At 39.4% G+C, this 23,310-nt stretch overlaps 1 protein-coding gene across 5 annotated transcripts in view; it reads left to right on the top strand.

Annotated features, from left to right (window-relative positions):
- The window catches only part of LOC127414595 (lysine-specific demethylase 5B-B), a 41,594-nt gene that overhangs the window by 4,080 nt on the left and 14,204 nt on the right, over positions 1-23,310 (top strand). For 3 of the 5 annotated variants that reach the window (XM_051652732.1, XM_051652731.1, XM_051652735.1), the window contains exons 2-22: positions 38-115; positions 374-496; positions 778-948; positions 1,741-1,797; positions 4,805-4,948; positions 6,251-6,344; positions 6,510-6,628; positions 11,861-12,019; positions 12,226-12,345; positions 12,504-12,662; positions 12,920-13,101; positions 14,025-14,187; positions 14,301-14,420; positions 14,571-14,765; positions 15,043-15,224; positions 18,884-19,008; positions 20,285-20,435; positions 20,738-20,852; positions 21,271-21,641; positions 22,537-22,675; positions 22,844-23,023. In XM_051652732.1, the coding sequence (XP_051508692.1) occupies positions 38-115; positions 374-496; positions 778-948; positions 1,741-1,797; positions 4,805-4,948; positions 6,251-6,344; positions 6,510-6,628; positions 11,861-12,019; positions 12,226-12,345; positions 12,504-12,662; positions 12,920-13,101; positions 14,025-14,187; positions 14,301-14,420; positions 14,571-14,765; positions 15,043-15,224; positions 18,884-19,008; positions 20,285-20,435; positions 20,738-20,852; positions 21,271-21,641; positions 22,537-22,675; positions 22,844-23,023 (3,147 nt within the window). The remainder of the gene's footprint in view (positions 1-37; positions 116-373; positions 497-777; positions 949-1,740; positions 1,798-4,804; positions 4,949-6,250; positions 6,345-6,509; positions 6,629-11,860; positions 12,020-12,225; positions 12,346-12,503; positions 12,663-12,919; positions 13,102-14,024; positions 14,188-14,300; positions 14,421-14,570; positions 14,766-15,042; positions 15,225-18,883; positions 19,009-20,284; positions 20,436-20,737; positions 20,853-21,270; positions 21,642-22,536; positions 22,676-22,843; positions 23,024-23,310) is intronic. The other 2 variants (XM_051652734.1, XM_051652733.1) reach the window with 1 other exon arrangement.

Here is a 23,310-nt window from a genome sequence, read left to right as displayed (position 1 = left end):
GTATGTTTATTTTGTTTGTGTGTGTGTGTGTGTTTAGGAATGGCAACCTCCATTTGCATGTGACGTCGAGCGGCTTCATTTTACTCCTCGAATCCAGAGACTCAATGAATTAGAGGTAAGTTTTACAGTTTTGCTTTGAGTTGAGAAAGTGTGTGTGTGTGTGTGTGTGTGTGTGTGTGCCCACATTAAGGTCAATGGTCACTGTCTGGCATCCTTGTCAGCAAAATTTGGGTCTTTTGAGATGTCTGATATTAAATAACACCATTTCTGAGATACTTAATTATTAACACACTCCATTCATAATGTTGCTGATTCTTGTTTTTTGTTCTGTGTACTGCATCCGACCCCTTTCTGTCACTTTCCCCCCTCTCAGGCTCAAACCAGAGTTAAACTCAACTTTTTGGATCAGATTGCGAAGTTTTGGGATCTGCAAGGATGCACGCTCAAAATTCCACACGTAGAGCGCAAGATACTCGATCTGTACCAGCTCAATAAAGTGAGTGAGTCTGTAGGTCGGGATCTCACCTGATCCAAAAAGCATTTGAGTGTTAAGATGTGTATATTATGTTAATATGGAGACCTGAAACCGGTTACTCATCTCTGTGTGTGTCACAGAGTAATTAGTGTAACCGCTGGATTCTTTATCATTGACCAAAAAAAAAACAATGAATGTTTATTGTCTTTTCAGAATGAAGTCATCAGAGAAAATAACACTCATGCCATTAACACACACTCTCTCTATACCGTTTTCTTGTTTTCTATTTCTCAATTTGTCAGCTGGTTGCAGATGAGGGGGGGTTTGACGTTGTTTGTAGAGAGAGGAGATGGACAAAGATCGCCATGACGATGGGTTTTGCCCCAGGCAAAGCCGTGGGGTCACACCTGAGAGCCCATTACGAGAGGGTCCTGTACCCCTACAACCTCTTCCAGTCGGGGGCAAACCTGCTGGTGAGTTTCACATATAGACGCATCAGATTAGCATGCATAAAGCTTTCAGCTGGCATGCAGGAGTTCACAGCATGTGTATGAATGACGATTTTCTGCCTTTTGGGGTTAAGAGTCTGGGCCTATAGGTTTAGCAGTATTTGTGCATTATTGGGGTTGTGCATAAGGTTTGATGGAGTATGCTGTGCTTATGAACGCAGCGTCTGTGGTTATTAAGTGTGCTATTAAGTGTGTTTGAGCCACCTGTTTTGTGATATTGTGTGCTGACTGCATATCTTCCTAGTGTTACTGCTGTTTGCGCCGCATTATCTACCAAATGAGGTCGCAATGGACTTAGTCTTTAGAGTAGTATTTGATCAATAAGGATTTTTCTATGGCCGGTACCAATATCTAGAGAGCAGGTAGGCCAATAGCCAATATAAAAGCAGAAAAACATAATACAATTTAACAACGGCAAATCAGATGTAAACAAAATTTCTAAAGTGAAACAAACACTTAGTTTATGCAATATTTACTGAAATTTGCTTTATCTTGAAAAGAAAAAAACCTTGAAAACAGAAAGTGTAAGCGATTCTCTTTATGTCAGAAGAATACATCAATATGATTAATTGTCTTAAGCCTCCTCTTGAGGCACTTAGACACAAATAATTTGATCATATACAAGAACATTGAACATAAACATTATCTTGGAGCCATTGACTGAATGCTTGACATCTCTGTTAGAGATGTCGGTGACCTCTGACCTGGAGGTCACTGTAAATTTGTGTGTAATGTTCGGTGCTTTTTCTACATCAGGCTCCTGATCTCGCCGCCAAACTGATGAGTTTTGCGGCACCTCCTGGGCTGGAGGAGGTATGTTTCAACTTTCCCCATTACCTAATCAGAACATGTAACTCTGGACAGGATGTGATGTCAATATGAGAACTGTGGGAATTAATGCTTCGTTAAGTTGTCTCTCTGGCTCTTATTGTCATACTGTGCTCCTACGGTCTGAAAATCACACCATCTATCTTTTGATGTAAGGATCGGTTATTTAAATGGAAGGGATTTATTTGTGGTATCTGACCTGATCAGCCTATTATTCATGTTTGACACTGAAAATCTCTGTCTTACGTTTCTTCAAACATTTTCATTGACTGCTTGTGTCCTTGTGTTATTTTAACCCAGTGTTTTGTTTTTTGGTTGACAAATGTAAATGAGCTGGTGTTTCTGTGACAGACAGCATCTGACCTTTCCTGACCCCCCCCCCCCCCCAACTGTCCTGCCGAGACACTGTTGCTTTCATTCTCCACCTACTACTCTCGTCTTTGTTTTCATTCTCTGTTTCTCGTGCTGCTCTTTCTGTTTTTTGTCTTTTTGAGATCTGCTGCATCCTTTCTTGCACCCCCCTCCTCCTCTCAGCCCACAGAGCTGTGACCTGCTTTCAGTTCACACTAATCTCTTTACACCTCCAGCTGTTCTCTCTCCTCCTATACTCTCCCTCTATCTGTCTCTACACTAATATGTAATCTGATAGTGGAAGCAGGCATCATCCAGTTTAGAGTGCTGAAGATTTCTGCCTGCATGCGCTTACAGACATGACACTCTCATTAACAAATTATTTACACATTAGCGCTGATAATCTGTGGGGAGGTGGGCACTGATGACGGCTGTTTTGATTTAGATGGCATTTCTACAGTGTGAAATTTCAGAATTTTCTTGTTTCCACTGTGGAGAACCCTGATGTTACCTTTTCATTGGCTTAAAATTTGGCAAGTTTTGTAAGTCTGAAAGACAGCCCAGCAATCTTTAAATAGAACTTTATATCCTCATTTCATATTGTATTTCCTCTATAGTCTGAGATCAAGATTGAAGATGAGTGACTCCAGCCTGGTCTCCTAAGCAACCAAATTGGCCCGGTTGCTAGGGAGGGTAGAGTCACATGGGCTAACCTCCTCGTGGTCGCTATAATGTGGTTCGCACTCTCGGTGGGGCGCGTGGTGAGTTGTGCGTGAATGATAGTGCACGGAGAATAGCGTGAAGTCTCCACATGCGTTATGTCTCCGCAGTAACGCGCTCAACAAGCCATGTGATAAGATGCGCGGATTGACTGTCTCGGACACAGAGGCAACTTAGATTCATCCTCCGCCACCCGGATTGAGGCGAGTCACTACGCCACCACGAGGACTTGGAGCGCATTGGGAATTGGGCATTCGAAATTGGGGAGAAAAGGGGAGATTTTTATGCCACACGTGGCACCAAGCAAAATTGCAAAATTTGTCAGTTTCAAGCACACCCCTTCTTCCATAGTTGCCCCAAACAGGTAGTCCCGCCCCAAACTAACTCCATTGGTTGAGTCAATGTCTACCTTTACATGCACCCTCATAATGCGATAATGCGATTAAGGCAATACTGCGATTAAACTGTTGCTCATGTAAACAGAATACTGTGATTATTAGCATAATCGCACATAATCATAAGAACAGGTTCGAAAACATCATGAAACAGAAGAAGCTGCACTTACTTCTCGGATTCACATGAAACGGCAGTTTCTTGCACTGTTTTCCAGCAGTGTTGCTCCCCCGCTGCAGAATCTACAACCCCACGGCAAAAATAAAAAATATTTTCCAGAGTTGTGAATGTCCTGTTGCAGTCTGAATTTAATGTTGGTGAGATAAAAAGACCATTTACCACAAAAAAATGGCACGCATACACGTCTTTCAAATGAATTTGTCCTTGCGGGTGGAACACAACGACTTCAAGTGCGTGTATTCTGATTCACAAACAAATGACTCTTATGAATGATTCTTTCTAGTGAATCAAAACAGACAGAGCAACCAGTGTAGTTTGACAAACAAATGTTTCAAAGTGAATCAAAAACAGACATAGCCGAAAATGACTCTTATAAACCAGTTCTTTTAACAACTTGTTCAAAAAGACTCAAACTGACTAATTTTCTTTATACCAAGTATTTAAAGATACATATTTACAACCAGATGTTTTTTTTTTAATTTTTTTTAATAATTATTCATTTATAAAAAGCATTAAAACATCACATTTCTCAGCGAATAATCAGAGTATTGGCAAGTTGCATGTAAACGGGTGTAACAAGGTTAAAATGGGAAAGGAGGCGGCGGGAACCGGCTGAACGGTCAAAATAATATTTAATGAAACAAAAAGACCCAAAGAACAAACGCACACATGGCAGCTGCATGTGGCTCTCTTTCTCCCGAACTGCCGCATTCCGCTGCACTTATCCCTCTCCTCGGCTGATTAGCCCGATTGGGGGCCGGGCGTGCATAATCACGGCCTGGCCCCGCCCTCCTCCTCGTCACAAAGGGATTGAAGAGGTTTGCCCAAATCATGTAAACATCTTAATCTAATTATTCCTCATACTCTGATTATTGCAATAATCAGAGTATTTGTGTACATGTAAACATAGCCAGTGTTATGTCCAGCTCAGTCGGACTGCTCAGAGAATATTTGGTGGTGATAAAATTACACAATTCACCTTTAAACTGTAGTATGTCACTATTTCAGTGTTAAAATACTTTCTTCTATCACCACTTAATATGCAGAGACGACTATAAGTAAGCCATAAGTGACCCGCCCCAACAACGTTACACAACCAATGGCATGACTTGGAAGTGGGACTATCTGAATGTTTGAATCACTGCAGACAAGGGGCGTATTCAGAAAGCTGTTTTCCATTCAGTGGTGCTAGTGCCATTGAAATTACATAATCAACTATAATATTAATCCAAGAAGCCCAAAGACGTTCATTGTATATTGACATATTGTATATGCTTCATATGTAATTTTATCTGTCAGAGTTAAGGCCTTGTGTAGCCAATAGTTTTGTTTGCATGTTTTTTTTTAGTGTTTGCAGAAGCAATCACTGGATGATGTAAATGGCAAAGATAAAGAGTACAAACCCCACGACCTGCTGCAGAGGCAAAACATTCACTTTCAGCCCAGTGACACAAGCGCGCCTGCTAGAAGAGCCAAGAGGATGAAGGCAGAGGTGAATGTTAAGGAGCAAACACACACACACACACAGCACTTGAGTGATACCCCTGTACTGTAAAGACTGTTTACATCTCGTATTAATCCAATCGCAAATGTGCAATGCTAAATACGGGGTCCAATGTGTCTGTGTTGTGATCTGATCACTAACCGCATTCAGGTAGTAACCACTTTGTAGTGTAAACGCTACTGATGAAATCATTGCGGCAAAAAAAAAAAAGGGTGGGTTTTTTTTTTAGCTTTAAAAGAAAGCCTTCCTATCAGAAAACTTGGAAAAGCAAAATCTGATCCAAAGTAATCACTAGAGATGCATTTAAGAAGCATGGTAATATCAGGGGCGAACAACAATCTTTCTTGGCTGACCGTTTGTGGTCAGATCACTTAAAACAGAGAAACAGGTGTAAATAGTGCCTATGTTTCGTCACAGTCTGTGCTTTTTTTCTTTTTTTTTTGTCATTTTTATTTCAAGTCCTCTTTCAAATGTTCCATTCTGTGTATGACCCCATTTACACCTGGTATTAAGATGCGTCTCGGTTGATCCGATCACATGTGGTGTAGTGAGACATGTTGCTATTTACACCTTGTCGCTTAAATGCGTCTCCTGTGACCACTTGTGTTCGGATTTGGAGGGAAGGGTCTCTGTTTCATGACGACATACTGACATAGTTATTGATGTGTGTTACTGCATGATATTAAAGCCCAATAAAGTCAGAAAAGACAAAGAAAGCACACTGTTTCTCTCAGATGTGGTTGAAATTTAATCTAAGCATTAATGCAACATCAAGCAGAATTATCCGTTATTTTAGTGGATTATCTGTATTAAAGGAGCTTCAGGTGTTTGTGCTTCTCATCTGTGTTGATATCAGACACACTAAAGAAGATCCATGAAGCTCTTGTAATTGTGTACGTATCCACTTTTTAAAATTTTCCGATCGGATGGTTATTTCCTTAAAGCCATTTGAAAACGGCAAAAAACTCTTATTTTAGCATAGCAGTTGATTGACAGGTGAGGGTGTTGCTTTGCTGCTGCCGGGTTGCATACAGGAAGGATTTGCATTTACACCTCAAATGTGATGTGGTCACATGCGTTTTTGATGACATTCGTGTGTGGTTTTTGTAATCCGATCACAAAATGTTTTAGACCCCGTTTAGACCTCTATTTAGTGTTGACCACATGTGATCGGATTACCCGAAACGCATCTTAATACCTGGTGGAAACGGGTTCTATAAGTTTGTATTTACAACGATTTGTGTTGATTGAACAGTTCTTAACTGATATATTCTTGTTCTGTCTTTTTAGTCTGACTGTGTAAAGTCAGAGGGAGGTGAGGTGTGTGACAACAGGCTCAATCTCAGGAGGAGGATGGGCTCTTTTGTTGCCAAACCTGAACCAGGTGAGCAGCTTCTTCTCTGACTAACATTGCCATGTCTCAAATCTTCAGTGTCCAATAAGATCTCAATATCTGCAATTAATCAAACAATCCAAACATGTGATTAGTGATAATTTGTTAGTCAAATTAGGATCTTTACATAAACAGATGTGTTTGGGTCTGTTGTAGAGAGGGAGATCCCCATACAGGTAAAGCAGGAACCTGTGGAGGTAAAAGTGCCAAACCCTGAACCAGAGAAAAGCAAATCACGCTACAAGAAAAACTTCCCCCCTCCTCCAGTCAGCATAGTGAGTTTCCTCCTCCTCTTCTCATATTCAAATTTATGTTCTGCTGAGTTTTTCTGTCACATGTAAATCAGATGTCATCAAAGCTCTGTGGACAAACCGATTCTGTTGATTATAATGAGATGTAACAGACTCTATACACTTTTAATAGACTGTACACAGACATAGATATTTCATAGGAGAATTTAGAGGAAAAAGTGTTTGGTTCACTTATAAATGACATTTACATGCTAATACCATGCTCTACCAGTTGAGCTACAGGAACCATACATTTGTTTATAGGCTTTGTAGTGTAATTATTTGCATTCCAAGGATTAGATGGCACATGGCTTTAGGGCTGGGCAATAGGACAGTGTAATCAGATTTCAACCATATCTTTCAAATATAATGTTGATTGCGACAGAAATAGACAGATGATGATCAACAATATGAAAAACCATATACCTGGGAAGTTTTCAAGTAATTATTAGAAGCCCAGTAGTTATCATGCACTTAATTGTTTTTAACAACTAATCAAATGATTAAACCTTTAAATAAATTATGGATTAAATAGGCCAGTTGCGTGTCTATTTTCACTGCCGACATGTACTCTTAATAGCATGAAACATTTTCAATAGCGATTATTACCCACTCTCTAGACTCGGACATGAACGGTAACAGATACGCTATGGCTTAGCAACTTGATAAAAACAGCATGTATTTTAGAAATGTCATAATTCAGAAAATACAATATTATTAAATGTAATTAAGGCAAAAATAATGAGAATGATGGAACATTGTCTTTATTAAATGTTTTTATTCAAAAGCTATTTAAAACACATTGCTTTGTGACATCAACTTGTATTCATCATCCACTCCATAAAGAAAAGTTTTTAATTTGAAGGCATGGAGTTAAACCAATTTATCTTTTGAAATAAAATGATGGCGTGCGTATAGGCCCCATTAAAGAACGTTACGATTTGCTTAGGAAAAGCAGTTGAAAGTTGAAGTAATTAATTCATAAAATAATACAAAAACACAATCACCTTGTGCCTAAAATTGAGTTCAATTTAATTTTCTTAGGCAGTTTTCATTCCAGACTCGCCCATACTGTAAGATTTTAATACCAGATGAAGATCCATCATTATGCTTCACATGCCAGAGTCCACTATCTTTGAAGCATATTTTATTGGGTTGTGCTGGTTTTATTTCTTTCTGGAAATTATTTTACTCGGCAAACACTTTTGAAGTGATTTTTAACAGTCAACCCTGAATCAGTTTTAGAGTTCTTATCGATAATACATTCAAAAAAAAAAAACGTATATAGGTTTTTATACCACGGGTTTGTTGAATGCTTGATTCTGATTGGTTGACGGACTTTCTAAGATGTGCAATTATTTTTCAAGTAAACACATGGCTATAAAGTAGTTTCAGTTATTTCAAAGAGCCCTACAGGCTACCACAACAAAATAACAAAATAAAACAAAGACATTGGTTAAGCACATCGGAAAAGAATGACAAACAATGTCTATAATATCCTAAATTTATTTCAATTTCGATTGAAATGCATCCATGGGATCCCTCTCTTTCTTACTCTTTCGCTCTCGTCTCACCACGCCACCCCCCCACATACATGCACACACACACACACACACACACTTTACATGCTACCACAGCAAAATAACCATATAAACAAAGACATTAAGTAAATTGGTAAGTAAATCGGTTAAGGCCCAGACACACCAAACCGACATCAAAGAACTAGCGGCAACAAAAGCCGACTGTGGTGTCGCCTCATGTCACCTGCGTTTGGGCCAGAAAGTTGCTCTTGAACACACCACAAAGTCTACACCCAACGGCCAACTAGCATGCACGTTCTGTGCCTGCATGAGAGGAAATAACTCTCCATACCAGCAGGTAACAGTAGTCTGTATTCATCATTCAGAAAGGGAAACCGGAAGAGCTAGGACCAGTAGTGATTTTAACCACCACGCAAACCACGCAATTCACGCAATTACGTGGAGCCCCCGGGGGCCCCCCGGCATGAGTAGGAAAGCTCTGCAAAAACCGCTTGAGGGGTGACATGTTGTTCTGGGTACACACGTGAATACGCTGTTGTCTGCGGTCTCAGAGCGGTTCACGAAGCCGCCGGGTTCGGGTCAGTAGGACTTTTGGGTTCGGGTTTGTAATTTATTAAAAAAATATACAGGCCTTCCGACTTTGTTTTGCACACACGCGCTCACTTACACAGATACGCACAAACGGACGAGGGGCCGTTCACATTGAATGTGTTTTTGCATGCTTCTACTCTGTTTTTCCATTGTTTTTCTATGTAAACACGCGCTTTACGAACGTCCTTGACTGCTGTACCGCGTCTCGCTGTTTCTTCAGTGTCTCATGTAGGACCGGCACATTTTTAGACACTGTGTCAAGTTAAAAATAACTTCAGATTTCAAAAACCCATGTCGAGACACCTGCATTCTGTTTCAGCCGTTGCGCTGTGTCTAGACTGTTTTTAGCACAGGTGTCACAAAGATTTAATGTTCTGAACAAGTTCAGGCTGCAAAGAGGTGACTGTTTTTAACATTATTCCAGATTATTCTGCACCAAGCAAAGTTTTAGCGCTTGATAAACGGCAATGTTGTGTTTTTTATTTATTTATTTATTTATTTATTTATTTATTTTATGCTCTAGTGTGCTGAGGGGCCATCGTGGCTTGTATGTTTACTGTTACAATACTGTAACGAATGTTGCCTATGATGCGTAGCCTACATAAATTACAGCCTTTTGCAAAATGGTGAACAATACACTGCAGCAATAGAATATAAGCTCCAGGTGAAAGTAAATAAGACAGAACTATATTACTATTGTATACAACAAATCCTCAAAGTAATAATAATACTGTATCATATTATAATGACAATCTGGACAACAATAAATAATTGTTCGGATATAATATTAATATACTGTAACAACTGAATTTCAAAATGTTACTGGGTGAAGTAGTGTTTTGCACACCCTGTTCACATACACACACACACACACACACACACACACACACACACACACAAAGTGTTTTGTAAACATATGTAGGTAAATATAGCTTTTTTTTTATCACTGTATTGTGGAAAAACTGGAGAACATGCATTATCTTTAACTAGATTTCTATTTCATTAAACATTTTGAATGTACTTGGCTACAACGGCTGATAGGAAGAATTTTTAAAATTATGATTTAAAATAAATTGTCTTTTTTTATTTATTTTTTTTAGCAAAATTTATTGAAATGGGGCTTGGTTGGTTGGTTGCTTGGGGCCTCAGAAATCGTAAACCCGCCCCTGGTTAGGACTGCAGATATACAAACCGTAAACAAAGCAGCACTTGCTTACCATTTTCACACCAATCTCACTCACCACATATGAATGCTCCGATGAGATGAAGATGAAAAATGAGAAGAGCCCTCTGTGTGTGTGCCCTCTTGACTTCTTCGTTTGCTTGCTTTCGTCACTTCCGTTTTTCTTCTTGTGCACTGGTTCGCTAAGCTGAACAGCCAATCAAACTGATCTGTCTCGCCGACGGGCTCCGCCAGCGATTCAACATGCTCAATCGGCCGAACATCTGCCGATGGGGGTCTGACTAGTGTCAATGGTGTGGAACACTGCAAAAACTAGGCTGACAGACGCTCAACGATGGCCCGACATTGGCCGACGGCCGATTAAGAACAGTGTCTATAATATCCTACATTTATTTCAGTTTCGGTTCAAAAGCACCCTCGTCTCCCCCGCACTTTAACACATTCAGACACAGATATACGTACGCACATGCACACACACACCATACGTGCTACCACAGCAAAATAACCATATAAACAAAGACATTGATTAAAGTAAATCGGTTAAGAACGTCAAACAATGTCTAGAATGTCCTACATTTATTTCAATTTCGATTGAAAAGCACCCTCACCTTCCCCACACTTACACACGATCACACACATACATACGCACGTGCATGCACACACACACACCATACACACGCAATACATTGTTACTCCAATGCCGAAAAGCGGTGCATCCTCCGTTGCTAGTTCTAAAGTTATGTTTTCGAACTAGCAACGAAGGCTTGAGCTGTATCAAAGCTAGATACACTTGATCAATACAACAGTTTCTATGTTATCTGAAATATCTGTGGGAAGCACCCTCGTAAACTTTTACTTACTAACTAACTAAAGGCAGTATTAAATACTGTATAAAAGTACTGTAAATAAAAGTGCTACCGGAAAACTGGTGTTTTCTATTCGTTTAAGCACAGACTGTGAAGTAAACAAACTGTTGTAGCCGTTTTATGAAAGTAGAAATTATGTGGCATGTATGGGTTTTTCTAAAGGTGATTTATTTATTTTTCAATTATTATTATTTATTTTCAGTATTATTATTATTATTATTATTATTATTATTATTATTATTATTATTATTATGTTTACATTTATAATTGTCTTTTATGATCATAATTTTCCACCTGTTGTCGTAGACTGATACTTACATCACGGCAAATGGGGCCGGTGGAGGATGTTGGAGACGGTAAATTTTTGGCTTTGTGGAAGTGGTTTTATATGATTTTTGTACCACTTCGTTATTTGAATTGCTTTTTAGTTTCATTTGAAGTGTAATTTTAATTTAGAAATATCTTTGGTTTAAGTTTTCTCTGTTTCAATAAATGAATTTCCAAGGCCTTGCCTGGAAGGCAGACACAAACAATTGTTGAATAAAACCGCTATTCAAGGATGCCTTATTACATAAAGTACAGCCAAAAAGATAAATTTTTTGCGACATCATCTTACGCAGGTTTTTAGTATGTAAAACAAACGTATTCACCTTCTTCAAGGTTAAACATTGCGGAATGGGAAAAACTGTGAACAACTGAAAACCTATTCTGACTCCTTATCACAGACACACACAAGAACTTTTGAATTTATGAGACAAAGCGAAGAATGTTACGGCAGTTCTGCTTGGTGCATGTTTTAATATTTTTATAGTTGTGTTTTTTTTTTTTTATTATTATTTATTATTATTTTTTTTTAATTCTATTTATTTGTATTACTTGTCTCAGGTAAGTAAAACGTTACATAATGGGCAGGGGGCTGATGAAGTAATCTGACATCGCAATATTTTTTTTATAAAAATAGCATGAAAATATTTCTTGCATATCTCCCAGCCCTACATGGCTTACAATTGTAACATACAATTCTCTCTTTCTTTAGGTGGACTTGTACGTGTGTTTAGTGTGTGGGAAGGGGAACGATGAGGAAAGGTTGTTGCTATGTGACGGTTGTGATGACAGCTACCACACCTTCTGTTTGATCCCACCCCTCACTGATGTTCCCAAAGGTGATTGGAGGTGCCCTAAGTGTCTGGCTCAGGTGAATGGAACAGATCTGTAGTTTTCAAAATAAACAATAACAGAGTTTGTTCAATGTTTAAAGTAAATAGAAGCAACTGAATCTGAACTGCTCTGTATGAGTATCACTAACCTATTGAAGATCAATGTAGCTTTATATACTGGTGCCAAACCAGGATTCGATTCAGTAGAACAGGGGATTGACTCATTATTTATATGTTTCCGCAGGAGTGCAGTAAACCTCAGGAGGCATTTGGGTTCGAGCAAGCGCACAGGGACTATTCTCTGAAAGCGTTTGGGGACATGGCTGACTCCTTCAAGTCAGACTATTTCAACATGCCTGTTCATGTATGTACAAAATCCACATGAAACTCTGAAATTGACTTACATGAATATAGATTTACAAAGATGACTTTGTCATTAAGGAAAGTAACCATAACATATCCAGATATAAATTTTGGTGCTTTCTATTCATTTTTATTAATATGGACCTGTGTGTATTTCAGATGGTGCCCACCGAATTGGTAGAAAAAGAGTTTTGGCGTTTGGTTGGCACCATTGAAGAGGATGTGACAGTGGAATATGGTGCTGACATTGCCTCGAAAGAATTTGGAAGTGGATTTCCAATCAAGGGCGGAAAGTTTAAGGTTGCGCCACATGATGAGGTACAGCTGAAATATCAGGACTTTTTAGAGATTACTCCTTACTTCTAACATTTATTCATTCAGTTTCCAAACCCATAAACTGTGCTTCCTCCCTTTGAAATACCATCATTTGCACATTTACAAAAGAAATTTATTTTTGTCCCAGCACTGGGTGAGTTGAGAGAAAATCGATTGTGCAGGCTCCATTGTGAACTGAATTCAGTCCTCCTGATTCCATGATTGATGGAATTATTTTGTACTGTGTTTGGTTGTTGTAGAAATACCTTAATTGTGGGTGGAACCTGAATAAGATGGCCATGATGACACCATCAGTGCTCACCCACGTCACAGCAGATATCTGTGGCATGACCCTGCCGTGGCTCTACGTGGGCATGTGCTTCTCCTCTTTCTGCTGGCACATTGAGGACCACTGGAGCTATTCCATCAACTACCTGCACTGGTAATTAACCATTCATAATGCTTAATAAGGGCTCAAATATGTGTACAGATTATAATATATGCATTATAATGCTTGATAACAGAAAATAAACACATCAGAATGCTTAAAGACTACTTGAAATGGCATTTGTAAAGCATGTTACTTCCCTAATGTGTGTATTTTGGAATGATACAGAAAATAATGCAGGGTAGGACGTCATGTTATCCATTGTGATGTGTGAGACTGATATGGTTAAAGGGATAGTTCACCCAAAAATAAATTCTCTCATTTACTCACTCTCATGCCATCCCAGATGTGTATAACTGTCTTTCTTCTGCAGAACACAAACAATGATTTTTAGAAGAATATTTCAGCTCTGTTGGTCAATGCAAGCGAATGGTGTCCAGGCCTTTAAAGCACCAAAAATCACATAAAGACCACATAAAAGTAATCCATATGACTCCAGTGGTTAAATCCATGTCTTCAGAAGTAATCTGATAGGTGTGGGTAAGAAACAGGTCAATATTTAATCCTTTTTTTTTTTTTTTTTTTTTTTTTTACTATCTCCACTTTCACTTTCACATTCTTTCTCATTTTGAAAGTGAAAGTGGGGATTTATGGTAAGAAAGGACTTACATTTTGATCTGTTTCACACCCACACATATCATATTGCTTCAGAAGATATGTCTTAAACCACTGGAGTCATTTGGATTAGTTTTATGCTGCCTTTATGTGATTTTTGGAGCTTCAAATGTCTGGTCACCATTCACTATTAAAAAATCTTCATTTGTGTTCTGCAGAAGAAAGAAAATCATACACATCTGGGATGATATGAGGGTGAGGAAATGAACAGAGAATTTATATTTTTGGGTGAACTATCCCTTTAAATGGCAGTTCATTTGGTGACAACCCTAATAATGTATTTCTGTTTGTGTGTTTGTTAGGGGAGAACCTAAGACATGGTATGGTGCTCCGGGATTTGCTGCTGAGCAGTTGGAAGCAGTCATGAAGAAACTGGCCCCAGAACTGTTTGAGTCTCAGCCAGACCTTCTACACCAGCTCGTCACAATCATGAATCCTAATACACTCATGGCCCATGGAGTACCTGTGAGTGACTCACACATAATCGCATGTCTCTCTCTCACACAGAGTATGTGAGTAACACACACATGCTCATCATCTATGTTAATGGACCAACTCATTCTGTTCTGTTCCATCAGATTTACAGAACCAATCAGTGTGCAGGAGAATTTGTCATCACTTTTCCACGAGCCTATCACAGCGGCTTCAACCAGGGCTTCAACTTTGCAGAGGCTGTGAACTTTTGCACGGTGGACTGGGTGAGCTGTTATAGGATCAGCCTGAATTCTGCCATGAAACTGACTGATATTATTGTTGATTTTCTTGAGCAGGGTTATGTGTAGATGGATGTTCTTATGTTATTTCTATCCATTTCTTCATTGTTGTGCTTTGATAAATGTGGTGTGCAGATGCCACTGGGGCGTCAGTGTGTGGATCACTACCGCCTGCTGCACCGTTACTGCGTTTTCTCTCATGATGAGATGGTGTGTAATATGGCCATGAAGGCTGACAGCTTGGATGTGGTTCTGGCATCGGCTGTACAGAAGGACATGCAGCTCATGATCAGAGAGGAAAGAGAGCTGCGAGACAAAGTCCGAAAGATGGTGAGAAAACACAAACAATATGAAGTTGTGTCACTTGCATACTTGCAGCATCAGGGCCAGCTTTTAAAACTACAGAATTATTCAAAAAAATTTATATCATAAAATGAATATACCCTCATAATTGATAATTTTAATAGATTATAAGGTTATATATGTTCGTAATATGACTTTGTCCATTTTCATCAGTTCGCTTACATGCAAGAAATATTTTTCCCGACTTTACTAGACATTTTTTGGTTGTTGTTCAATATTTCAGAACATCTGTTTCTCTCTGTAGGGGGTGGTCCAGTGTGAATTGTTTGAATATGACTTGCTGGCAGATGATGAGAGACAGTGTGTGAAGTGTCGCACCACCTGTTACCTGTCTGCTCTCACCTGCCCCTGTAGACCAGGAGTCCAGGTGTGTCTGCACCATGCCCACAAACTCTGCTCTTGCCCAATCTCCAACTACACACTCAAGTGAGTCCTCACTGCATTCATTACTCTTCTCTGATCATGATACAAGGGCAGCCCTTATCTTTTCCCTTTTCATCAGTCAAGATAGGTCCTGTTGTAATATTTTTTTAATCATCATCATGATTAAAGGAATATTCTGGTTCATACAAGTTAAGCTCAATTGACAGCAATTTTGGCAAAATGTTGATTACCACAAAGATTAATTTTGACTTGTCCTTTCGTTTCTTTTGCAAAAATCTGGATTACAGTGATACAATGGAAGTAAATGGGGCCAATCCGTAAACATTATAATTAGAGCTGTCGGAATTAATGCGTTAATCAAATGCGATTAAGTAAAAACTCATTTACCAGGGGGCTTGGGTAGCTCAGTGATTATTGACGCTGACTACCACCCCTGGCGTCACAAGTTCGAATCCAGGGCGTGCTGAGTGACTCCAGCCAGGTGTCCTAAGCAACCAAATTGGCCCAGTTGCTAGGGAGGGTAGAGTCACATGGGGAAACCTCCTCATGGTCGCTATAATGTGGTTCGCTCTCGGTGGGGCGCGTGGTGAGTTGAGCTTGGATGCCGCGGTGGATGTCACGAAGCCTCCACATGCGCTACGTCTCCGCGATAACACGCTCAACAAACCACGTGATAAGATGCGCGGGTTGACGGTCTCAGACACGGAGGCAACTGAGATTCGTCTTCCGCCACCCAGATTGAGGTGAGTCACTACGCCACCACGAGGACTACAGTGCATTGGGAATTGGGCATTCAAAATTGGGGAGAACAAAGGGAGAAAAAAAAAAAAAAAAGAATCTGGTTTATACAAGTTAAGCTCAATCAACAGCATTTTTGGCATAATGTTGATTACCACAAAGATGAATTTTGACTTGTCCCTCTGTTTCTTTTGCAAAAATCTGGATTACAGTGAGGCACTTACAATGGAAGTAAATAGGGCCAATCCATAAACATTATAATTTGAGCTGTTGGAATTAATGCGTTAATCACATGCGATTAAGTAAAAATGCATTTACCAGGGGGGCCTGGGTAGCTCAGAGTGTATTGATGCTGACTGCCACCCCTGGAGTCATGAGTTCGAATCCAGGGTGTGCTGAGTGACTCCAGCCAGGTCTCCTAAGCAACCAAATTGGCCCGGTTGCTAGGGAGGGTAGAGTCACATGGGGTAGCTTCCTCGTGGTCGCGATTAGTGGTTCTCGCTCTCAATGGGTCGTGTGGCAAGTTGTTCATGGATCGCGGAGAGTAACATGAGCCTCCACATGCTGTGAGTCTCCGTGGTATCATGCACAGCCAGCCACGTGATAAGATGCACGGATTGACGGTCTCAGAAGCGGAGGCAACTGAGACTTGTCCTTCGCCACCCGGATTGAGATGAGTAACCGCGCCACCAGGAGGACCTACTAAGTAGTGGGAATTGGGCATTCCAAAATTGGGAGAAAAGGGGATAAAAAAATAACCACATTTACCGTTAATCACGATTAATGCATTTACCATTAATACAGCATAAACCAGCATAAACACTTGTTGGGAGGGCAGAACCTTTGTAATGTGTCCACCAGGAATCGTTACAGTGACACACACACCACAACAGCGCTTCCCTGTCAGTGATTAAATGATGGAGAACCTCTTAGTGCTATTATTTAATGTACAAAACAAGCCTAGATGGGACTTGTGATAGAAATCAAGTCTATTCAGCGCATTTTAATTACCACTGAAGAACGCCAAATCTTCCTGTGGAGTTCAAAGCAGCGCTGCACGCTGGCGTTGACTCTCTGACGCATCATGAACGAAGCTTCAGGATTGCTGTAGGAAAGCAGATAGCCACAGTCTACCTGCAGATTAATATTGTGGGGGATGAGAGTTTAAGGGATTTAATGCCCATTGCAATGAATACTAAACCTATGGGGACTAAAGCCATCTTTACACAGCAAAGGTGGCACAGAAGCTACATCTGAAGTGGCAATTAGGTGTATTTTCACAGAGCAGGAATAAATGCATTTACACAGCAGTTGCAAATGCATAAATAATGTTATGAGATGAATATTTTAAATGTAAAATTATGAATATAGAAATATGAAATGAATGAAAATATGAATGAATACTCATTCTATGGTGACTAATTCAATAAGTCAACCTCCCAATTAGACTTTGGAAAACGTTTAATGTTACTTGAATAGATGACATATTGTTGAAGGCTTTGTTTGGAAAATGTTAATAAAGCAATATATTGTTACATATTTTTTTGTTTTCTTTCTTTAGATGGATATAAATGCATTTTGACAGGAAAATAATTATATATGGTGTCAAATTTCAGCATTTCCAAAATCTGTGATTAACCACGATTAACTACAAAAAATATGCGATTAATCGCAATTAAACATTTTAATTGACTGACAGCCCTAATTATAATACTCACTGTTTCTAAAGTATAGCCACAAAACGTAAACAATATAGACATTCACATGATTTTAGGTTGATAAAATTGCTTACTAACCTGTTAACTCATGTAGACTTTCTCTCATTGCGTGATTTCAAAAGAGTGATCTATGTGTTTATTTCATCTCGCTTAGATTACTGTAATTCTCTGTACTATGGAATTAACTCCACGACTCTGGACCGTCTCCAAATGATCCAGAATGCAGCAGCTAGACTCCTGATGGGTCTTCGAAAATGTGAACACATTACGCCCATTTTAGCCTCGCTTCACTGGTTACCGGTTCGTTTCAGAGTTGATTTTAAAATGATCTTATTTGTGTATAAATCCCTGAACAACTTAACCCCCGCTTATCTCTCTGATCTACTGTGTTCCTATTACCCCCCTAGAGCTCTTAGATCAGGGACACAAAGACTTCTTACTCAACCCAGGTCTAGATTAAAGCAAAGGGGTGAACGTACATTTGCTAACGCTGGTCCCAAACTTTTGAACAGCTTGCCCCTGCACATCAGATCTGCGCCAACACTACAGATTTTTAAATCACTACTAAAAACGCACTTTTCTCTCTGGCTTTTAATGTTGTCTAATGAGTGTTTTGTTTTATTCTTTCTATGTCTCCATACTTTTGTTTTTAGATTGTTGATTCATGTGTTTATAGATTTTCTGATATTGTAAAGCACATTGGTCAACAGCTGTTGTATGAACTGTGCTATATAAATAAACTTTTACTTTGTTATGTGTAAAGTTATAGCCAATTTTACCACTTCGTTGCCATCTCGACGTAACGACATAAACACTAAAACCTTAAAACGACTGTTAAAAACTACGATTTAAACAATTTTACAGCTCAAACACATAACATTTTAGCAAAATAATTAATGGAAGTGTTTTTATAAAATTACATGCTTCACATTTCTGCCTTTTAAGCCCTCCAAAAATTGGCCCCATTCACTTCCATTGTAAGTGCCTCACTGTAACTTTTGTTTTTTGCTTTTTTTCAAGAAAAGGAGGGAAAAGTCAAAATTATTTTTAACATTATGCCACAAATGCTGTCGACTGAGCTTAACTTGTATTGAACCCAGAATATTCCTTTTAAAGAAATATGTTTTAGGTTGGTTAAATTGAATCACAAGTGTTTAGTCTTTCAGATTAGAATTAAATCTGGTAAAGTTTTACCTAGAGGATCTCTGGCGAAGGTTTCACTCAATTTACTACTCAACCACACAGTTACCGGTTCACACTGGATGACCTTTACCCCATGATGAATGCTGTGAGACAGAGGGCAGAGTCTTATGATGAGTGGGCATCAAGGGTGACTGAGGTCATGGAGGCCAAGCTAGACAAGAAACGCAGTAAGTTTCCAGAACTAACACAATAATTACAAACATTTTGACTAAAATACATCGATTACAGAAGGATTTCAACAATATCCTCTGTTGGGTGCTGGGACATATTGGTTTGGCAGGAAATGAAAAAGCAAATATGGCTGCAAAAGAGGCATTAAACTTTGAGATCTCAGAATGTCTGATACCACCCTCTGACCTCAGGCCATTAATAAACTCGTATATCACCAATAAGTGGCAATCAGAATGGAATGAGTGCAATAGAAATAAATTATATGAAATAAACCCCAGGATCCAAAGAAATTACTTTCAAAATTGTAAATCTAGGCATGACCAAATAGTGTTTACCAGATGCCGACTGGGCCATTCAAGACTAACACATGCGTATTTACTGACTGGTTAAGATCCTCCCATATGTATACCTTGCCAAACCCCTATGACCATCAAGCACTTTTACTGAACTGTAAAACTTTTGGAACTATCAGACAACGCTTTTATACAGAGACTTGTTTAATAGATTTTTTTTTAAAGTACCATCTGAACAGATATTTATAGTTTTTATCTTGTATAAATTGTCTTATTTAATATAGTAAATATTTATTGATGAATCTTTGTTTGCCATGTGAAAAGCCTGGTTGCTGACAAGGCGTTAAAACTAAATAAATAATAATAATGACACAATAATTACTTTTTCAACCCTTCATCAAAACACATTAGCTGAGGTACTCCTGAGTTCCTGTTAGTTTTGACTTCCTTGGTCTAGCCAACAGATGGATATAGCATGGCTTAAGTATGCAAAGAAAGATCGGAGTACCAGTGAGGTTTGAGGTTTTTTGCTAAGTGAGAATCTATTTGCATCACATATCGTTTTGGACACCAAATGTACAAACTTCAATGGTAATTCCTCTAAGTGTACCAATATTCCTCTTGATTATTAAAGACGATATGAAATCAAAATTAAAAGTATTGACTTTCTTAATAAAAGTCCTTTGTCTTACTGTGCACAAATCATCTGCAAATTATTGTACAGACAAAAGTTATTTTCATACTCTTTCAAAGAAAATACTTTTTACCGATGTAACCAAGGCAAACTACATGGATTTTCCAAATCCAAACAAAACCCAGTGATTAAAATATAGTCCCAACCTACTTTATTCCCAGAGAACATTCTGTTTCAGCCAGAAATGTTATATCATGGAAGTAGAAGAGTCATGTTGTCTTTAGTATAAGTTTCACATTTGCACTTGGTCTCTTTTTCTAACCCTTTCTCTCTCTTTTGCTGTAGATGTCACAGTTTTTCGCTCCCTTCTGGAGGAGTCCGGTGAGAAGTCGTTCCCAGAGAATGATCTGTTACGTCAGCTCAGGCTGGTCACTCAAGATGCTGAGAAATGTTCGTCTGTTGCCCAGCAACTGCTAAACGGCAAGAGGCAGACCAGGTACAGAGATACACTCGCACACGGACTACAGTAATACAAACTCACATATACTCACACATGCTAAAGTGATACACACTCTTACATGTGTCATAGCTGCACACACTCATGTAATACAAATACTTAAACTCACGTAGTCTTTAAAGCACACACGTGTGTTTATTTCCATTTAAGGGGAATTTTGTGGGTGGCTTCATCTTTCTGCAAACAGTGCTGTGGTTTGGTCAAAACATATGTGGCATATGAATTTTGTGTATGCATACATGCATATGTGTTTATGTCTGTATGTCATCGTCTGTCTGCAGGTACCGCACAGGCGGGGGGAAATCTCTAAATCAGCTCTCTGTGGAGGAAATGAGATCATTCGTCCGGCAGCTTTATAACCTGCCCTGTAGCTTGACACAGGCACCACTTCTGAAGGTGACTTCCGCACATGTACACACACACACATGCAAGATGCACCATAGCACAGGCAGTTTTCTTAACTAAAAGTAGAAAAACACATTCTGTCATTTTATACTCACCCTCATGTTTTTCCAAACCCATTTGAATGTCTTTATACCATGAAACACAAAAGGAGATGTTAGACAGAATGACAGCCTCAGTCACCATTCACTTTTATTGTATTAAATGTTTTTTTTTTAATTCTGCCAAATATTTCCTTTTGTGGTCTATGGAAGAAAGAAAGTCACAAAGGTTTGGAACAACATAAGGGTGAGTAATTGATGTCAGAATTTGAAGAACCGATAATCTCTGAATGCCTCCGGCTAATTTAGCTCGTGCAATAGAAGCTATTAACTAAATCCATTACTCTTTCTCTCGTCTCTCTCTCTCTCAGGAGCTGCTGAATAGCATTGAGGATTTCCAGCAGCACAGTGAGAAGCTTCTCTCTGATGAAGTGAGTGCTGATTCTGTTAGTGAGATTGAGTCCTTGCTGGAGGAGGGCTCTCAGTTTGACGTGTTTCTTCCGGAGTTGCCGCAATTACGGGATCGTTTGGAGCAGGCTCGTTGGTTGGCGGGAGTTCGGCAAGCAGAGGATCTAGTGACAAACCCCTGCGGCCTCTCTCTGGACAACATGCGCCGGCTGATCGATCGAGGAGTCGGACTGACACCACATCCCTCCACCGAACGCACGATGGCTCGCCTGCAGGAACTGCTCACGATCTCAGAGGAGTTGGAGGAGAAAGCGCAGTCACTGCTCAAGGCCAGGTGGGGGCAGCACAGATGTACACATACACACACTGATCACTTTATTAGGAACATCTGTACACCAACTTATTCATGCGATTATTTAATCAGCCAATCTTGTGGCAGCAGTGCAATGCATAAAATCATGCAGATACGGGTAGGAGCTTCAGTTAGTGTTCACATCAACCATCATGTGATCTCAGAGATTTCGACGATGGCATGATTGTTGGTGCAAGACGGGCTGGTTTGAGTATTTCTGGAACTGCTGATCTCCTGGGATTTTCACGCACAACAGTCTCTAGAGTTTACTCAGAATGGTGCCAAAAAACAAAAACATCCAGTTAGCGGCAGATTTGTGGACAGAAACACCTTGTTGATGAGAGAGGTCAGCAGAGAATGGCCAGACTGGTTCAAGCTGACAGAAAGGCTATGGTAACTCAGATAACCACTCTGTACAAATGTAGTGAGCAGAATAGCATCTCAGAATGCACAACACATCGAACCTTGAGGCAGATGGGCTACAACAGCAGAAGACCACATCGGTAACTTTATTAGGACCATAGTGTTCCTAGTAAAGTGCTCAATAAGTGTATACAGTATATATACATGTTCATATACAGTAGCACCAAGAAGTATTTGGACACTTAAGCCACACTTAAAAATGTACAGTATGAATATCACTACATTAGATAAAAAAAATAAATAAAACCAAGCTTTTTTATTTTAAAGAAAGATGGAACATGCACACAAAAACAGCTGAGGATTTGCATCAGTTTAGGTCTAAAGAAACTTGAAAATGCAAAGTAGACCTTGAATGAGCCTTGTGTAATTCCTGCAGTGCATGTTGAGCACCTGCAGGTGGCAGCACAGTGTGAATCTGTAGTGAACTGACATTTGTTATTATGTTGGTATTTAGGCCTCCAGAAAGTTTGGAGATGCTCTGTTCCCAACTGACTCAGGTGGAAGGTGTACCAGCCTACCTGCCAAACTGCCTTCTACTACAGGACACAGTGAACATGGCTAAACAATGGCTTCAGGAAGCTGACAATCTACAGGTAGTGTATATTAAAGAAACTTGTTCAGTAAAGCGTATACATGTTGACTTGTATGCATACAAGAGTACTAGCTATATATGACCATTGAATGCATGTCCATGAGGTGTCTTAGGAGAGAATAAAATTATGTGAGGTTATGTTAATATGTGATTCTGTTTGCGATGACAGGTGGGAGTTCGAATTCCGCTTCTCGGCTCCATCTCTGATATGGTTCTTAGAGCTCATGCTATCCCTGTGCAACTGGAGCCTCTGAAGCAGCTGGAAGTTCTGGTCTCAGAGGTGCAGAGTTGGAAGGAGTTGGCCACAAAAACCTTTCTCATCAAAAACTCCCCTTTCACTCTTTTGGAGGTCAGACTGGACAAAATAATTATAATAATAAACTTTTTAAAGAAATAATTCAACCAAAAATGAGAATTATGTCATCCTTCACTCATTTTGTTCCAAACCTGTATGTCTTATTTTCTTCTGTGGAACCCAGAGGAAGTATTTTGCAGAATGTTTACAAAAATAAGTTTAGACACCTGACACCATTTTTCAGAAAAGCAAAAGAAGTTCAGACTGGACTGGCCCTCAAGCTAAAAAAAAAATGACAAAAAGCACTAAAAATGCACCACAAAAGTACTCCATGTGACTTG

The sequence above is a fragment of the Myxocyprinus asiaticus genome, chromosome 24 (genome assembly GCF_019703515.2).
Source record: "Myxocyprinus asiaticus isolate MX2 ecotype Aquarium Trade chromosome 24, UBuf_Myxa_2, whole genome shotgun sequence".
Classification (NCBI taxonomy): Eukaryota; Metazoa; Chordata; class Actinopteri; order Cypriniformes; family Catostomidae; genus Myxocyprinus; species Myxocyprinus asiaticus.
The sequence above is the reverse complement of the archived record's forward strand: the minus strand, read 5'-3'. Positions and strand labels throughout refer to the sequence as shown.